This window comes from Sinohyriopsis cumingii, chromosome 2 (assembly GCF_028554795.1).
Source record: "Sinohyriopsis cumingii isolate HCF-2022 chromosome 2, ASM2855479v2, whole genome shotgun sequence".
NCBI classification, from domain to species: domain Eukaryota; kingdom Metazoa; phylum Mollusca; class Bivalvia; order Unionida; family Unionidae; genus Sinohyriopsis; species Sinohyriopsis cumingii.
Genome location: NC_142962.1, coordinates 33,061,742 through 33,080,074, shown reverse-complemented (window position 1 = coordinate 33,080,074; position 18,333 = coordinate 33,061,742). Strand labels below are relative to the sequence as shown.

General features: G+C 33.7%; 1 protein-coding gene across 3 annotated transcripts in view; it reads right to left on the bottom strand.

Moving 5' to 3' along the window:
- LOC149804592 (gephyrin-like) overlaps positions 1 to 18,333 on the bottom strand; it is a 164,669-nt gene that overhangs the window by 80,042 nt on the left and 66,294 nt on the right. The window contains exons 8-9 of one of the 3 annotated variants that reach the window (XM_089941991.1): positions 2,959 to 3,151; positions 1,731 to 1,862 (exon numbers count right to left, since the gene is read on the bottom strand). In XM_089941991.1, coding sequence (XP_089798117.1) covers positions 1,731 to 1,862; positions 2,959 to 3,151 — 325 coding nt within the window. Of the gene's footprint in view, positions 1 to 1,730; positions 1,863 to 2,958; positions 3,152 to 10,045; positions 18,091 to 18,333 lie in introns of those variants that run through there. The other 2 variants (XR_016416167.1, XM_089941979.1) reach the window with 2 other exon arrangements.

Genomic DNA, 18,333 nt, shown 5'->3' with positions numbered 1-18,333 from the left:
ATGGTCTGAGATTTATGCTAGGGTACAAACATATTTATGGACACCAGACAGACAGACAAACAGACTGAGAGAGCAGTAGCTTGACTATCCCCGTACTACTCAACTGGAGGGAATATAATAGGTACAAAAACTGTCAGAGACTCATTCTCCTTTCTCTCCAATTAGCTGAAATATTCATATTTAAATTAGATATCTCAACCTAAATATTTTGTTTCATTAAAAAGTTTAATCTCTCTTCAGTTGATCCCAGCTCGAAGCAACTTTGTATTATTTACACCTAATGTGAACAATGACCTGAGTACTGGTATAAGGTTTCATAAAGGGAAGAATAAAATCCTGCCCCCCTCCCCACAACGAGTTGGGTCCTGGATCAGTTTTTCCTTATTCTTGCTTGTGCACATCTAGAAACTACTCCTAATCATCATCTCAAATCTCATTATCCTAATTAAATTCTTTATATATTTGCTTAATTTTTCTACATTTTGGATGAAACTCAGTGCAGATTCAACAAGATTGTCCAACTTGTGTTAGACACTAAATGGACACAACATACCATATGTACATGCTTGTAAGTCGAATCCAACTGCAAACTGCACAGACCCAGATCTGCCATCACATCAAGTGTTGGCAGATCTGGGTCTGTGCAGTTTGTAAGGAGTTATCAGTAGAACTAGCAACACAGACCCTGCTCTGTAGGTGCATGATGCTGTGGCAGATCAGGATGCTTGTTGTTTGCAGTTTGACTTGACTTATAAGCGAGTATATACAGCAAACGAAAACCAGCATAGGCTATGTTGAATTTTCTAGAAAAAGTTACATACGAATAAAATATTGGACTTTCTGTACAAGTGACCTTATTAGGACAGTGCAAATCACACCTGATTTCTCTGTCATCCATTACAAAAGACATGAGGCTAAATTCCACACACTTTTTATATTCTGTTTTGGTTTTAATGCTGCTTTCTGCTGAATACATGTAACACTCTTCAATGGTCAGCAAACTTCCAGGAATAATCAGGAAAAATATATGAATGATTTTCTTAGGAATTACAATAAGATGCAGTAACAGGTAATTAATTCAATTATTGTAGTGATGCCTGATGGGATAGGAGTTGCATGACGTTACTACAATATCCAAAAATATGTGTACACAAATGGACCACAATCATCTCCAAGCCTTGCTCAACAAAAATGAGGACAATAATGATATTTAATCTGCTCTGGAGGCTGCCCAATGTTTGGACACTCCCACTTTTCCTCATAAAAAGTAGAGGTTATCCAACCAAATTCAGGCCAACACTTAAGTCAGGCCACCTTTACAAAAGTCTGCTCAGTGGTTTAAATGTTTTAATGCACTTTTTAAGGACAAGACTGCATTACAGAACGGGGGGTGGGGGTGGATTTAGCTGTTATCAAGGAATGCTCCTCCTTTACAGGACCTGTCTGACAGGCTGGCCAAGGTTAACACTGGTAAAGAGATCAACAGTGAAACTGGATACTTGGTTTATCACCAATCATGTAAACTGATTGTACAAGGAGCTAATTAAGGTAAAACTTTGTGCTCTATGAGATGACAGCCAATAGGTGTTATGTTTCTCACACCTTGTTTGATACAGGAAGATAAAACACTTTCACCTGCCTGGCTAATCAGAGTTCATATATAATATACAGTGTCTACACTTTCTAGTCCCACTAGTCAGTTTCAAAACTCAGACTTCAATGCTCCGTACCTGACAACCTGACAGTTTCTTCTTCCATAACTTCTGAATGTTGAAGCACAATCTGAAGGGCTTGGTCTACAGATATTATCGGATAGGGAGACTCTCTTGGTCTGAATGCAACCTTCATTATGTCTACATGACCTGAAAATAAATGATTTTTGAAAATCAAAACATTGTCACAAAAACGAAAATTTAGCAAATTTAGTGGCATGACCTAGTTCACAAAATTTTATTCACCTAGCAATTATAATATGAATAATTTCAAATATGCCAATTATAGAAAATTTAATTACACAAATACGATATATTTACTTAATTTGCTATAAAAAAATACCTCTACAATATTTTCATTTTCATGATTTAGCATATAAATTTCATAGATCCAGATCTGCAGTCACATAATGTGTAGATCTGGGTCTATGCAGTCTGTTAGAAATAATCAGTAGAATGCAAAATACAGACTCTGATCTTCTGGTATATTTTTTAATGGTAGATCAGGGTCAAAGGACCATGCATTCAACAGTGAATAGAATGAATTGCAATCACCATGACCAATTACCTACTAAATCATTTACCATGTATATTCACTTATAAACTGACTCAAACTGCAAAAAAAAAGATCCTGATCTGCCGTAGCATAATGCACGTGCAGATCAGGGTCTGTGTTGTTTGTTCTACTAATTACTCCTGACAAACTACACAGACTAAGATCTGCTGGTGCATTATACGGTGATCTGTGCAGTTTGCTGTTGGACTTGACTTGTAAGTGAGTATATATGTTAAACATGATAATATATACACTGGAACACTGTCTGTAAAGTTGCAGACACACCTACTCCACACTCTACCCTAACACTGCAATATGATCTTGGATTTTTTGGCAGGCAATCTTTATGGAGATCATGTTTTCTTAAAGATCTGTCCATAAAGTTTTATATGCTAAACTCAATACATGTGCATAAATAACATGACTGCCGGTGTGGTAGCTAAAGGGAAATAACTCTTGAGTACATAAATCCTAAACAGGGAAAGGATTACTAATGTTGTTGGAAGGCTTGCACATCAGGGTAAAAATTAAGCAAAGAATTTTGCTAAGCCTCTTATATTCTTGTTTTTGTGATATAAATTAAGTCTTTTTTATCTGTATTTTTTACTTACTTTGCATATCTTGAAACTTTCTCTAAGTACTTTTTTCTCTGATTGTTTTTTTTGCAAATTTTCAAATAATCAAACTTACTTCCATGATGACTATGGTGGTGATGGTCATGATCATGTCCCTGGTGATGACCTTGACCTGTGTCTGACCCTGCCCTTGAGCTGGAAGAGCTGTTGTCTCTATGGTGATGCTTGGAAGCATAATCTGCTGTGGGGATAATACCTTGACTTGAATTAGACGATCCTGTACTGATGTCCAAAGATAATCCTTGGTTCTGGGAGAGAAATAAAACGAAATACCATAACAGTAAATGGTAAAGCAGTAACAGTACAAGGAGAAATACTGCTGTAATAAAGTAATCACAGACAGTTTCTTGACTGACCCCTTACCATTCAGTTAGTGAAACTGTCCGAGCATGATATACGAACACAACTCAAAACTCCAAAAGTAAAAATTGTACTTAGAGTACTTCAGTATTGTGTAAATACTATGATGATTTGATCAAGCCTTTATCTAAGAAACATTATTGAGGATCAAAATTCATCAAATCTGAACAAGTTTTTAATGTATCTGCTCAGTACATTTTGTGTCTACAGCACCTGTATATGACAATACAATGATTACAGTAAATAAATTACTTGAAACACAGAGGTTAAAAAAAGAGAAAAAATATACATGTACTATAACAGTAAAAAATAAAAAGGTAAAGGATTAGTAAAATTGCATCTGAACCTATTTTCTGGACATTATAAAATGCACAACTTGTGCTGAAGCCAAGCCCAGGATTCTTCAAACCTTGAACAAGAAAGTGAAGCTCAAAGTCCCATAACTCTGTCATTCTGTGCCTTCAATACAAATACAGCTCAAATTAATGGAACTTTCAGACTTTTTTAAAATTTAGTTTCCCAAATGAGATGGTCAAAATTTTATGTCAAAGGTACAACCTGGGTCCCTAAATTTGGCTGCAAAATTTCCATGACAATGGCAAACCCATTGTCCATTAATTAGATTGCCAAATTTCTGTGACAAAGATACATCCTGCATCCTTGAATTAGGCTGCCAAATTTTCAGGACAAAGTTAGACACTGGATCCCTGAATTAGGCTACCAAATTTCCATGACAAACGTACACATGGGTCCCCGAATTATGCTGTCATATTTCCATGACAAAAGTACACCCTAAGTAGTATCAAAACTAATTTCAGGGATCTGAGCTTGACTTTTGTGTATAGAACATATCGAGAATATGGAGCTGATCTGCTAGTCTGCAATCCAAGTATGCATGTGCTTTTTAAAATCATACAACAGGGGCACTTTGCCTTACCTGTCTTTGATTGGTAGTGTTATCCAATCTTCTGAACTTTACTGTTTTCATTTCAGAGTTAATTTTTCTGTTTCCAAGTCTGTTGTACAATTGTATGTTTAAAGGTTTCATCTGCTTTCCTTCATTAATAATTACATTATGTTTGACTTCAGCAATTTTTTCATGCAATAATTCATTTCAGAGTTAATTTTGTTAGAGGCTGATAATTTGATCATCCTAAATATAATGTTTGTTTGCTTTTGGTTCACTAATGCCTTCTTCAAATGAAACATGTTGGTATTAGGCATACTTCTGTTCTGCATAATTTACTGCAGAACCCCTACAATGCACATCATTATTTGGCTGAGAAGTCTCTTATTCCTTGACACCTCATAACATTGGCTAAGCTGACAAACAGATCAACATAATTCAGTTGAGCTTCAGAAACATGTTGCTAACAATTATTCTTCTTAAACAATCATGATTAATGTTCATCTCTGAACCTTAATTCCAACTGTTATATCAAATGGAAAGCAGCTGAATTATGTTTCATTGGTATTTTGTTCTCTCTCTCTCTCTCTCTCTCTCTCTCTCTCTCACACACACACATATGCCATACCCACACACCAACACCCACACAGACACACACTCACACCCAAACATGCATATTTATCAACTTTTCAATCATTCTTGATATACTACAGCTGCACTTGGCAGTTATGAACTCCAACTATCACATATGTGAACTATAACCTCTGATAACACAAGCAATGTTGTTTATATAATGTCAATTTTCCTCATGGGCCATGGAATAGGAAATTTAAATGAAACCTGGCCGCAAGACAATGGTTTCGTTCAAAACCTGGATGCTGCAACAAAAGGTCATTACATTACGCCTGTCACATGACCTATCTTGTAGCAATACTAGCTTCACCAGTGACAAATGGTATATAAATCTCTCACTGACAAGACAAAGTGATCAGTTGAACAAATGAATCAACCAGAACAATTCTCTCTGATGAGGTACAAGAATAACAAAACTGGTCAGAAGCTGGGGGTGACCACTAGGCCAGCCCACCTCCACATCTATCCAGTCACTATCTTCCTTACGAAATTATTGTGGTCCAAAATTAGACCATTACCAAAGCATGTCATGAATGTCATATCAAAGGTGTGTGATAATTCTTAATCAAGGAATTAATTTCCATCTCTGATGATTTACCAATGTTGACAGGTAGGGATGTCATGTGGAAGTTTTTTAGAGAATGTTACAGTGCTATATTTACATGGTATGACCAGTGACTTCTTATTTGAGTAAGTTATTTGACTGACCTTCATGCATGGAGTAATAACAGTAAGTCAGTTCATCTGTGAAATGGATTTTCATTTCTGGAATGTGTCCCCCTCAGTATGCTATGTCCAGTCATCTAATATGGGTATAGTCATACATTCTATAAGGTGCATGTAACTCTGAGGTTCTATGTCTTTCAGTTTCTTCAAGTAATCTATTCTTATTATATCTTCATTCAAAGTTTTGGCTCATATCTATACTAAATGCATATTACCAAAACTATGGTGCATGTTTTTCTCATTAACCTTTTCACCCAGATAGAGACAACAGAATCAACTAATATGAATATCTGTCAAGCTATACTCAGCTACATTTGCTTCCATACTCAGCTACGTTTGCTTCCATGCTGTCAAGCTATACTCTGCTACATTTGCTTCCATGGTTACATGAAAACAATGAATCTAGAAAATCCTAGGCATACATGTGATTCTACCAGTGGTATGCCAAAAATACCATTTTAAAAGCTGTCTACCACACATACCATTCTATAGTTGAAATCTGTCATTTCTGAAAATTGCAATAAAATTTATTAAAAAACCCAAACACTGTATTTTTAGCTGTTCTATCAACATATTAGGGAAACTTGCCCTGAACCAGTCTATTTGGGGACTGGAAATGTGCGATAATGTGTGCGATGATGTGTTACAGATCCACTGTTCAAGAACAACTGACATTGTACACAACATACTGTTAATTGATTACCTTATTGATGCAATATGGGGAGTTTAAGGCCAAACACTAGATATCTTTTGAGATGTTATAAGTAATAATGGAATAAAAGATGGTTATGATGTTTTCCAAGCATCTGATGAAAATTGGCTGACCATTGCCAGAAGGGAGATAAGATGAAAAGTACAAACAATATTAAATTATTTCAGCTGACACATTAGGGTAAGTATTTTGATTTCGTCATGTTTACTTGTTATTGTATGGTTCAAGATGTTTTAAGAATATTTAAGCGTAGCTCTACATTTTTGTTCAATTCATGGCAAAATGCTAAAATGAGTACTTTCTCCCAATGCTAAGGAACCACCAGCTAAGAAACATTACAAGTTCAACAGTGCATGGATATCCGAGTTTTAAGCATGTGCAGGTGAGTAAAAAAGGTCTGTGTGTTTCAAAGGTATCCATCTTTTGTATTTCATGTATATAAAATTAATAGATAAAATATATCATTTAAAAGTATATTACAAGCTAATTAATTGTAATGTTGGGATAAATTATTCATAAAAGCATAAATATATCATGTGCTTTTCATTGTTTATGTAACATCTTAATCATTCTTTTATCTTTTTTTTTCATTTCCAGTTGTGAACCCGTCATAATATTTTGGATCTGAGCCATGAAGAGAAGGAAGTTATTGAGTGTGAGACTCAGGAATACATCTTAAGTCAGGAACTTCATTTATGGAGTGAACATAACATGGTTGATTATCGAAGAGCAGACAGCAACCTTATAAACCCAGCATCAGGAAACTGAAGTTAGAAGTTCTTTGCCAGGAAATCATATCTGTCCTACCATTACAACATTCTAATGCTGATACAGGGAGGACATCATATATTCTCTGCAGAGTACAAAATGATTCAGTGGGGAATCTGAACCACAGAATCAACTACGTGATTCACTGTTAAATGTGAAACTTAATAATCACAGTGACTGTCAGCACTGACCACCAGATAGCGATCTTGTCAAGGAAACAAAAATGCAACATTGGATGTTATTAAAAACTATTTGCAGTGAACTATAAGATAAACAACTCTTCCTTTATATTTAATTAACAATAAAATCACTTGTATTAATTACTGTAACATCAGAATCTAAATTCCATTTATGTTCAAAACTTTCTGTTTTATTGGTATATTAATATGAAGAAAATAAAAATTATGGTGAAAAGTGCAATTATTTTCTTTTTTGTCCCCTTGAAGACTATATAATATATGCTAACAAAAAATGTAAAGTTTTATAAGCCGATCTACTGAGCAAACTTTGTACATATACTGGTCTGAGATCCTGGTTCTCTCACATGTAGGTCACATGTAGGTCAAAGCATCAAAAGGCACCTCATGCAACTTGCTTGACATGTCTACCAAGCATAGTTGAAATACCTTGAACAGTTTTAGAGTTTTGCTTTGGAAACAAACACATTTACGAACAGACAGAAGGATGGATTATTGACAAGACACAAGGTGGGGTGGGATGATAGGAGACAAATTTCAAGGTAAAATATAATTTAAGTGTTTGCATGTATGCATACATCCATGCTAAACATCCACTACATGGGAAATACTGTGTGTCTCATAGTGTGATTCTGACCGAAAGACACAGGAACACATAACAAACAGCCTCTGCATTAGAAGTAACTCTCGTTACAATTTTTTGGGTTATTATCTTCAGAAACAGTTTAGAGCTTCCACTAAGTAATTTGTTGCTGCTGTAGCTCAGCAGTATTCTGTCTTGACATGGCTGTGACAAAAGTAATTGTCAATTCCAAGGAATACAAAAATGACATCAATATATAATTATGCACCATTTGAGATACACACAGAGGAAAGGGAAAGGGCATTGACATTTGTCCTTATTTAGATATGGATCTCAAAAATTATGCCACATTCTTTCAGCTACATATAGAAACAAAAGGAGCTTCAAGGATTTTCATCTATAAAAAGGACTCCCTTTTATAAAACTGATTTTTATATATCCCTTTCAGGACAGGTTTCCTCTAATTCATTTACACAACAACAAAGTAGACATTATTATGCATTCACATTAATTTAAAAAGACTTCTTCAGAATTATAAGCATATGGCTAAAATTTTGCTATATGGATTGAACATAGGAAGAAATACAGTATGTATATGTTATTGTATGTGTCACATATGATATCTTAATGTATATGTTATTGTATGTGTCACATATGATATCTTAATGTATATGTTATTGTATGTGTCACATATGATATCTTAATGTATATGTTATTGCATGTGTCACATATGATATCTTAATGTATATGTTATTGTATGTGTCACATATGATATCTTAATGTGTATGTTATTGCATGTGTCACATATGATATCTTAATGTATATGTTATTGTATGTGTCACATATGATATCTTAATGTATATGTTATTGTATGTGTCACATATGATATCTTAAGTGGATGAAATGTTTTGGCATAAGGCTGATGTGTCTGCGAGTTAGCTATGCCAAAACAATGAGTTCATATGAGAAATTGGAGAATAAAAGAACTGTAAACTTCACAGAGCCATAGAGCAAAACATAAACATACTGCAAACTTCACAGACCCAGATCTGCCATCAGATAATACACTGCAAGATCTGGGTCTATACAGTTTTCAGTAGAACATAGACCCTGATCTTTCTTGCTTGAGAGTGCATGAACATCAATAACCTGATTCAAGCATTGACTTGTTAGTAATATATATATATATATAGATATAGATATACTTACACACACACACACATGTATGTGTAGGTGTATGTATGTATGTATATATATATATATATATGTGTGTGTGTGTGTGTGTGTATATATATATATATATATATATATATATGTGTGTGTGTGTGTGTGTGTGTGTGTGTGTATATACTAATCTCATCCTTCACATACAGTATTAAAACAATGTATCTGTCAAACTTCACATACCAATATTAAAATAAGGTAAATGACAACCATCACATACCAATATTAAAACAAGATATGTCATCCATCACATACCAATTTAAAACAAGGTATGTGTCATCCATCACATACCAATATTAAAATAAAGTATGTGTCATCCATCACATACCAATATTAAAATAAGGTATGTGTCATCCATCACATACCAATATTAAAACTATGGTTGGTATGTTACATAATATTCTACTCTTTGTATTCTGCTGCATTTGTTTTGAACACTTAATAAGATAATCAAGTTTGGAATTTCATTTATTTATGAAGTATAACTTGTTATTTACTGTATAAATAAGCCAATATACAGTCCAACTTTGTTTTAAGCAGTAACCTCTAGAAACTGAAACAGTCATTTTGTGAAGCCTGCACCCCCACCCCCACCCAAGCCCAGTCTCTTGCTTATGTAAAGACTCCAATTTATACTAGAACACCATCATTTAGCACTGTCAATTTACAACTATAGTTACTACTTATGCTGCACTTTTGTTTCCAAGGTAGCAAACAAGTTATTAAATGTGGAAAATTCTAAGTATGAAAAGGTACTGCATTGCAATTTGCTTGACATGTATATCAAATTTGGATATTATACATTGAACAGTTTATGCTGAGCTACTGAAACAAAATTATTTATTGACTGACAGACAGATCAACAGACCTGACATAGTGAATACAAAATAAGGTCTCTTAGGACAGTTGACTGCTTCACAGAGCATATTTCCACAATTACTGTAATTAGCTAAAGGCCATAAAAAAATGTCTATTTAAGACACATACACACTTAATTGGGGGATGATGATTAAACACTCATCACAGATTAAGAAAATATAAATCGCTTTAATTGGTAAAAAATTACAAATATGTATTTTATAAATACAAATGTGATGCATTTCAATGCAAGGCTGTCACTTGTATTGCTTACCTCCCCTTAACCTGATGTCACAAAAGTCCACCACATTACATGATGTACTTAACACAAATCTGCACACATAACAATACATTGAGTGGTCAGTACATAACTTGTGACTGAAACTGCTATTATATTGTTTGTATCTGAGCTAAAATCAAATTTATCAATTAAAGTGTCACATGATTGCAAAATTTTCAATTTAAATATACATTTATAATTTTATAGACTTCTACATAATATGGTATTGGGATGGATGAAAAAATAACCTGCTGAATATTTTTAAAATCTTGATTGTTTTAAGAGTGAAGTGCTCTCTTTTCCTAACTGAAATGGCCATCATTCAAAGCAATATGAAGGACATTATCATCTTTATTTTCACCGGTTTCACCAAGCATTATTGTTAGTTTAATGTAATGCTCTACATGTAGCATAATAGCAATAATGATCCATAATTAATATTTTCAATGGAGAAAATGTTACTGGTATCTGTCATTAATGCAAAAGTTTATCTACAAAACAGAGTTTCAGCAGATTATTCATAACAAGGAATTTTTAACTTTAAAATACAATTAAATTCATCTAAATGCTTTGCAAATGCTACACTGACTTTCAAGTATGAAAAATGGACCAGATAAATATGCTAGAATTTATCCACTCCAAAGTCATTTATTATGTCCTAGTCTATGTCCTATTTTTATGGAATTGTGAATTTCATAAAATAAAATTATATTTTCCATGTAATTTCTGTTTCCAAAAGTCCATCCTCCCTAAAAAAGTTCTCCTTGAAAAACAGTATGTGCAACTTAATTCACTTAAATCCTGTAAACAGTGTAGCAGGAAATTTCCTCTTTCTGTGCTTAATGCTGACATCAATATTGAATGTAATTATGTGAATGAAACAGACACATGTGTAATCCTTATGTTTTATTGTCTAAATATAAGAGACAAAAGACCAGTAATTAATTACACTTATATATTAAAGAAAGCTAACTAAACTTGTCAGGACTCTAAATTTACATCATAGCAAAGGAAAGTAAGCAAGTCAAATATTTCATTTTGATATGAAATCACTCATACTGGACAATTTTAAATTATCTTTTAAGCATTCAAAGATCATGAAATGAAAGCAAACACAAAATTAAACAAATGTACATGTTATTAATATAAACATTTTGAGACCATATTAGTTCGCCTTTAAGGCAGGTCTCGGAGTGTGTGTGTGTGTGTGTTTAATTTGATTTTTAATGTAGCTTTAACAGTTTGAGTCACATCATTATTATGTCTACAGTGTGGCAGTTTATAGTGATGTCTAGCAGTGACACCTTGTCACATTATTCTGACACCAGGTCAACCAGTCCTAACAATAACTTCTTAATGCAGAGCACCAAGCAAGGCAGCATTTACTGCCATTTTTATAAGCCTCTGGTATGACTTGTCCGGGGTTTGAACCTGCAACCTTTGGAGGCAGACACTTTAACCACTTTGGCACTGGAGCAGTCTAAGGTAGGTATGAATGTACTATGAACTAATCACCTGTGTCACCATGCATGTGAACTTATTATGTATAATTTATGTCCATGCTAATGAAAAATGTGTCTATGGAATATAAATGCCCCACCATATTACGTAGCCAGACAGACTGACAGACAAGGGTAACACAAGCATCCTACTACTGTTATGGATGGGCATTAAAACAGGTTGAGTTAATCACTCAAATGGAAAATTGTAGGAAATCACTTTTTAATCTAAGGCAAAAATGTAAAATAAATCACTTAAATCTCAAAATACTACTGGGTAACAAATAAAATTTTAAAAATTGCAATATAATCCTTCAATTACTATGTACATGTACATCACATACCATCGTTACCTACATACGTCAGGTCCAACTGCAAACAACATGGACTGATCTGATGTTGCATAATGTTCTCACAGATCAGGATCTATGCTGTCTGCTCTATTGATTACTCCTAACAAAATGCATAGACCTAGATATGCCAGTACATTATGCAACAGGAGATCAGGATCTATGCTGTCTGCTCTATTGATTAATCCTAACAAAATGCATAGACCTAGATATGCCAGTACATTATGCAACAGGAGATCGGGGCGTATGCTGACAGCAGTGGCATCCAAGTATATACAGTACATCAATGACAAAGATGCCCTTGACATTTGACCTTCCTGGACATACTCAAGTTTCTCTATTACAAAACACCCATGACTTTGTGTCATTAAAGTTTGAAACAAAAAACTTGGCTCAATTAAAATTTCAAGCTGTTATAGACTTGTGTACATGTGTTTTGAATATCAGCATTTTAAATACTATATTTTTTTATGTAGTATGCACACTTTTATACATGTACCTATTTTTCTCATTTTTCAGAAGGTGATTCACATTCTTTTACAGTAGAACACAAATTTTCATGGCACTAAAGTTGCTAAACAACTTTCATTCTTTTGAAATTTTAAATCCAAAACAATTTAACCACATTATTTAGTAGCCTTATTTCAAAATTAAACAATGCTTACAAACCTCTACATTTATGTTCTCTGAATGGTTATGTAAGTAAACTCATTTCAATTCATGTCACAAAGTTTTTGTTAAGTGATTCAACTGTAAATATATGAGACTGGTAACTTATCATCTACTCGATCATGATTACTTTCATGCTGTGCAAAATACCACATTGCAGCATAACAAATCTAAATATGGTACCTGTAAATCTTTAATAGTCAATAACTTATTTTTTATTTTGCATTTATTAATTTCTTCATAAACTGCTGAACTAAATTATATTTTTCTGAAGTCAAGCAATGTTAATGTTCTTTTCACATGTACTTTTGAAGGACATATTTTTTATGACTAAACAAAAGAATGTTATAGATTCATATTTGCAATTTATTTACTTTTCTTTAGAATTTTTTTATAGTTCTTTTGTTTTATTTCTCATCTTAAAATCACAACATTTGCTATTTCTACATGACTATACAATGAATATTGCTTCTTGGACTCGGCATGTTTTTTTTATGATAATCAGTGCTAGCTAAGCTCTGAAATCAAATGTAATTACAATGCAATGCCTTGGAAAATCTTAGGTCTGATACCAAGAAATTTTGAAAAGTGCATACATGCCAAGTTTTCTGGGACCAATCAGGGAAATCAGTGTTCACAATCCACTAGACTGAGTCCAAATCAGGGAGATCAATTTCACAATATGGGAGACTGAGCCCAAATCAGGGAGATCAGTGTTTATAATCAGATACATTGTGTCCAAATCAGGGAGATCAGTATTCACATTCAGGGAGATTGGGTCCAAATCAGGGAGATCAGCATTCACATTCAGGGAGATTGGGTCCAAATCAAGGAGATCAGTGTTCACATTCAGGGAGATTGGGTCCAGATCAGGGAGATCAGTGTTCACATTCAGGGAGATTGGGTCCAAATCTGGGAGATCAGCATTCACATTCAGGGAGACTGGGTCCAAATCTGGAGATCAGCATTCACATTCAGGGAGATTGGGTCCAAATCAAGGAGATCAGTGTTCACATTCAGGGAGACTGGGTCCAAATCAGGGAGATCAGCATTCACATTCAGGGAGATTGGGTCCAAATCAGGAAGATTAGTGTAACGACCATTTCTGTCATAAATTTAAGTATGGAAAAGCAAATAATGTGAAGACAAAGTAAATCAAGTACAGTGAATAATAGTTACTCAACCTTACTCGTATGCTATTTTCACTATCCTTCACACATTTAAATTCATCTATCCAAGCAATGTTGAACTTGTAAACATTTCTTTTTTTCAATGGCTTGTTTTCCTCTTAAAAAATTAGCATATACATGTATTTCAACATGGTACCAATATTATTATATTTCCAAAGAGTTTAAGAACTGTTTTATACTTGTCAGGATGCCTGCAAACTGTTACACATGACATATTACTCAATACTAAAATAATGACGAGTAAAACTACTATATACGTACCATAAATGCATTAAGTGCATGTCACAAGTCACTATTTGATTGGTTGTCAGGTCATTAACAACTTGATTGACAGATTACAGGTCATAAATAGTCATAAACATTCTACTAAATGTTGCTTTAGCTTAAAATACCTATGCTCGACTGACTTGTGATTTCCAGGAGTTTTTGTGGATCAAAAGAATAGCAGACATTCCAGGATACTTGGCATGTATGGAATTGTCATGCCAGTCCAAATGAATATAAATACTGGACCTTCAATTTTATATTACGTCTCATCATTGATACTGAATCCGAATGAATATTGTCAGACAGGTATGAAGAGCAGTGTATGTTAAAGCGAAACCACAGTCTGAATGCACAGTGCTGTAAGCATTCTGTTACATTAAGTGAAGATTTTGCACATGTGAGTTTAACTGTACAAAACATGTTAGATGAATAAGAATATTTTGATTTATGACATTTATCATATCTGAACATTCATTACAGACACTTCAGTGAAAGATTTTTATTTTTCATATCCAAACTATTTTTATATTTTGATATTTACTAGTACACATGCAAGTACTTGCACCCCACTCTATCTGGATAGTACAACTAATATTAACAAAATTAAAACAAGTAAACTCATGGGTTATTTTCACTTAAAGTTGGTGAATAAGAATGAAAGTACTGAAAGCACATAGGAATTCAAGTTTTAAATCTCTCAGAGGTTGACGACCAAGACTTCCCAATATTTTAGCTCTGTTACTGCTGATCAAACAAAAGCTCTCCAAAGGTAACAGAAAAAAAGTAGAAAGAAATTAGGGTGGAAGAAGCCACCAGATTTAAGAGTAGTAGCAAGGAAGATCATCGATATATATGTATATATCAATGGGATTCCTCTCAAAACACCAAAAGATGAATTAGTGTAGAAATTTGAAATTAAATTTTCAAATAAGGGTGAAAAGACATAAAATGGGCACTTGAGGGGCTACACTAATGTAATGACTGGTGTAAAAATCTTGCAAATAAATACGGAAGAGGCTCTGAAAATTCCAAAATGATGGGATTTCTTGTGAAATCATGGTATCTTGGCTGTGTAAATAACCTATATGGACACTGAAAGAAACTGAGTTATCAAGTCCAGAGATTAAATGGCACATCCAAGTCATTTAACAAATGAACAGATTTACACTGGGGTAGCACCATCATCATAACAATGGGAAAATACCTCAAGACGAAGATGCAGGAACAGTTGCTTGGAACTCACAATCTGAAGGAAATGATGGTTAAACAGATAATGTTGGGGGCGGGGAGGCCACCCAAGAGTCTCTTGGCTAGACTCAGCTTTTCAATGTTGATGGTTTCCCTCACCCTGAAAGTGTGTGAGGATCAAGTCCTGACAGTGTAAAAATGGCCTGTATGCATGCAATGTATGAAAGGCCTGTATGCATGCAATGTATGAAATAGGCCTGTATGAATGCAATGTATGAAAGAAAGTCCTGTAAAAATGCAAGCAATGTATGTAAGAAAACAGAAAAATTAATAAAAAAAGAAACTAAAAAATAAAAAGACACAAGAAAAACACACTCCATGTGAGACAAATTTGTCCAATCTGAAAGTAGATACAGAAGACAGGAAATTAAGGAGATCCAACCTCAAACCCCAATGCATCCCAAGGAATGAAAATTCCACTACAGAAGTTGAGCACTGAGACAAGTAAAAAGGATCTTCATGGGCAAATGGTCCATGCAAGAGGAAGTAATAGATATAAAATTTGTAAAAAATCATCAAAAGATTAGACACACTCTTCTGACGAGCACAAAAAATAACAATAAACCAATAGTGGCATCTACACCACTTTTGGTACAAATAAAGCAGCAGCAATCAAGTGAAGAACGTGACACACAACAATCACAGCATTATGCACTGCACAGCTTTTTACAATAATACAACAAAATATTCAAATGTATTTCTAAAATACCAACCAAGTATTAAAAGAAAAGAAACTTCAGCCAAATGGTAATAATTGATCCATAATTTCTGGTGTTTTATTAAATAGAAAGGAATAAATCACAAGTAATTTCAGTAAATATTACTGCTATTGATAAGAAGAAAGTTGTGGATGTAACGACTAAAATCATAATATTATTTTTTACTGCTTTTGTAAACAAAAACGAAAGCAAGGAAAAAAGAAAAGCAAGAATAAGTAATGTTAATAAGCAATAAACGTGACTATACCACCTAACTGTGGAGAATGAAAATTAAAATTCATAAACAATCTACATAACTACATACAATGACACTCTGAGGAAAATATAATCTTAAAAAGAGATATTAATTTCAGTAAGAAAAAAATAATCAGAACCAAAGGATTTTTTTAATGAAAACATCAGGAATCTAACTGACAACAAAAGAGAACATGCATCCAGATACAATTATGGCAATGGATGTAGCATTGATAACTTCTATACAAGTCAGTTCAAAACATCCATTAAAATACACAAAATAGATAAAATAACAATTGTTGATTACTTTCCAGTAAATCTAACAATTATAATGTCTGAAAGACAGAAATGGGGACAAGGAATGTAGAAAATAACTTTACTACAAGATGAATTTTATTGTGTCCAAATAGAGCAAATATTAAAATTCGTTTGAACATGAACGGCTAGAAATTATAAATGGGAACAATTTAAACTAAGATTAAAACAAACTAAAAAAGTATGTCGTGATAAGTACAAATTAAAACTGTATGTACAGATGAGAAGCAATGGAGTGAGAAAAATACAAAAAAAATATTAGTATAATGACCAGTGCAAAAGAAAACAGAACTGAAAAGGAAAAACAAAAGAAAAGAAGTATATGAAAAACTAAAGCACTGTAAGGAAAATGGAGTGAGAATAAGAGCTGAGAAATTTGGAGATATGTACACAAAAGCAGGATGATTATAGAGAAGTGAAAGAATCACAAGCGAGAAATAAAGATCTTCAGAAAATTTAAAAGTCAGAGATGGAAGAAAATAAAGAAATTCATGAAATACTATACAAATTATATACCAATCAAGACATAATATATATATTTAACATAACCTTCGTCTTTACTGGTGGTGCTGCTTGTATTTAATAGCATTATAAGCTACCCATGTCTGTTTACTTGCACAAACATGGTAAATAGATATGAACATGAATTAAGTTTGTAAAAATATTCCTGGATAATCCAAGATGAATAAAAAGTATAAATGTATCTGGTGGAATCTGCAAAGAAAATCCAAAATAGTTAAATAGTTACTTAAAAGTTCCTGATGAGCAAAGTTGCATTTGCTTACTAACATTGTTAGAAACAGCAGCTTTTGAAATAACAGTTTTTGGAATTTTTTCTTCACTACCAATACAAATCACTTTCTTGCTTGGCAATTCAACAAAACTCTTTAATGGGCCCTGATTAAGAATAACAATACGTCTGTTTGGTTCATAACCTTGTATTTGATACTGGTTTGTACTCTCTTTATAAACTACGATTTCATTTTCTCTTGATAATGTCAATTCTTGTTGGTTTTGAATTGTGGCATCAGCTGAGCCAGTAATCGTGACTTCTGATTCTACATTTATTTCATTGGCATCAACAATTATTTCCATCACTGACTGTTCATCCTCAGACTTCTTGTTCCTTCTTTTATAGTTGGAGCGAAGCCTATTAATCTGACGACGAGATGGGACGGCACTACATGGACCTCGAGGCTTTACATTGATGATATCAGAAATTTTTGAAGAGTTCGTCTTTGTCTCTGGGTATGACAAAATGACATCCCGGATGTCTTCATCCAGTCGCTGTCCATCATGGGGTGGAATCCAGGTGTATGGGGACTCAATCGGTATGTGCTGACCAGTGATATGCACCCTCCACTTCGACACATCTGACAGAAACATCTTCAAATTGACCATTAACTTGCAGTTGTGACGATCCTGCTTGTGAGCTCGTCCTTTACAACCTGGAAATAGGAATGTCAAACATTATGCAGTACCCTTTGTGTTTAACTCTTCTAATGCAATCTGATTAAAACTAGATTTCCACAGGACTATGATGTTTGGTTCTGTGGGGATCTGGTTTGATTAACCATACTTTTCTCTATTCCTGGTCCTTTACTTAGTTACAAAATACTGTACAATCTTTATACTAAAACATGTATGCTTATTTCAAAGTTCATGAAGATTGTATGTACTTACACTGTATT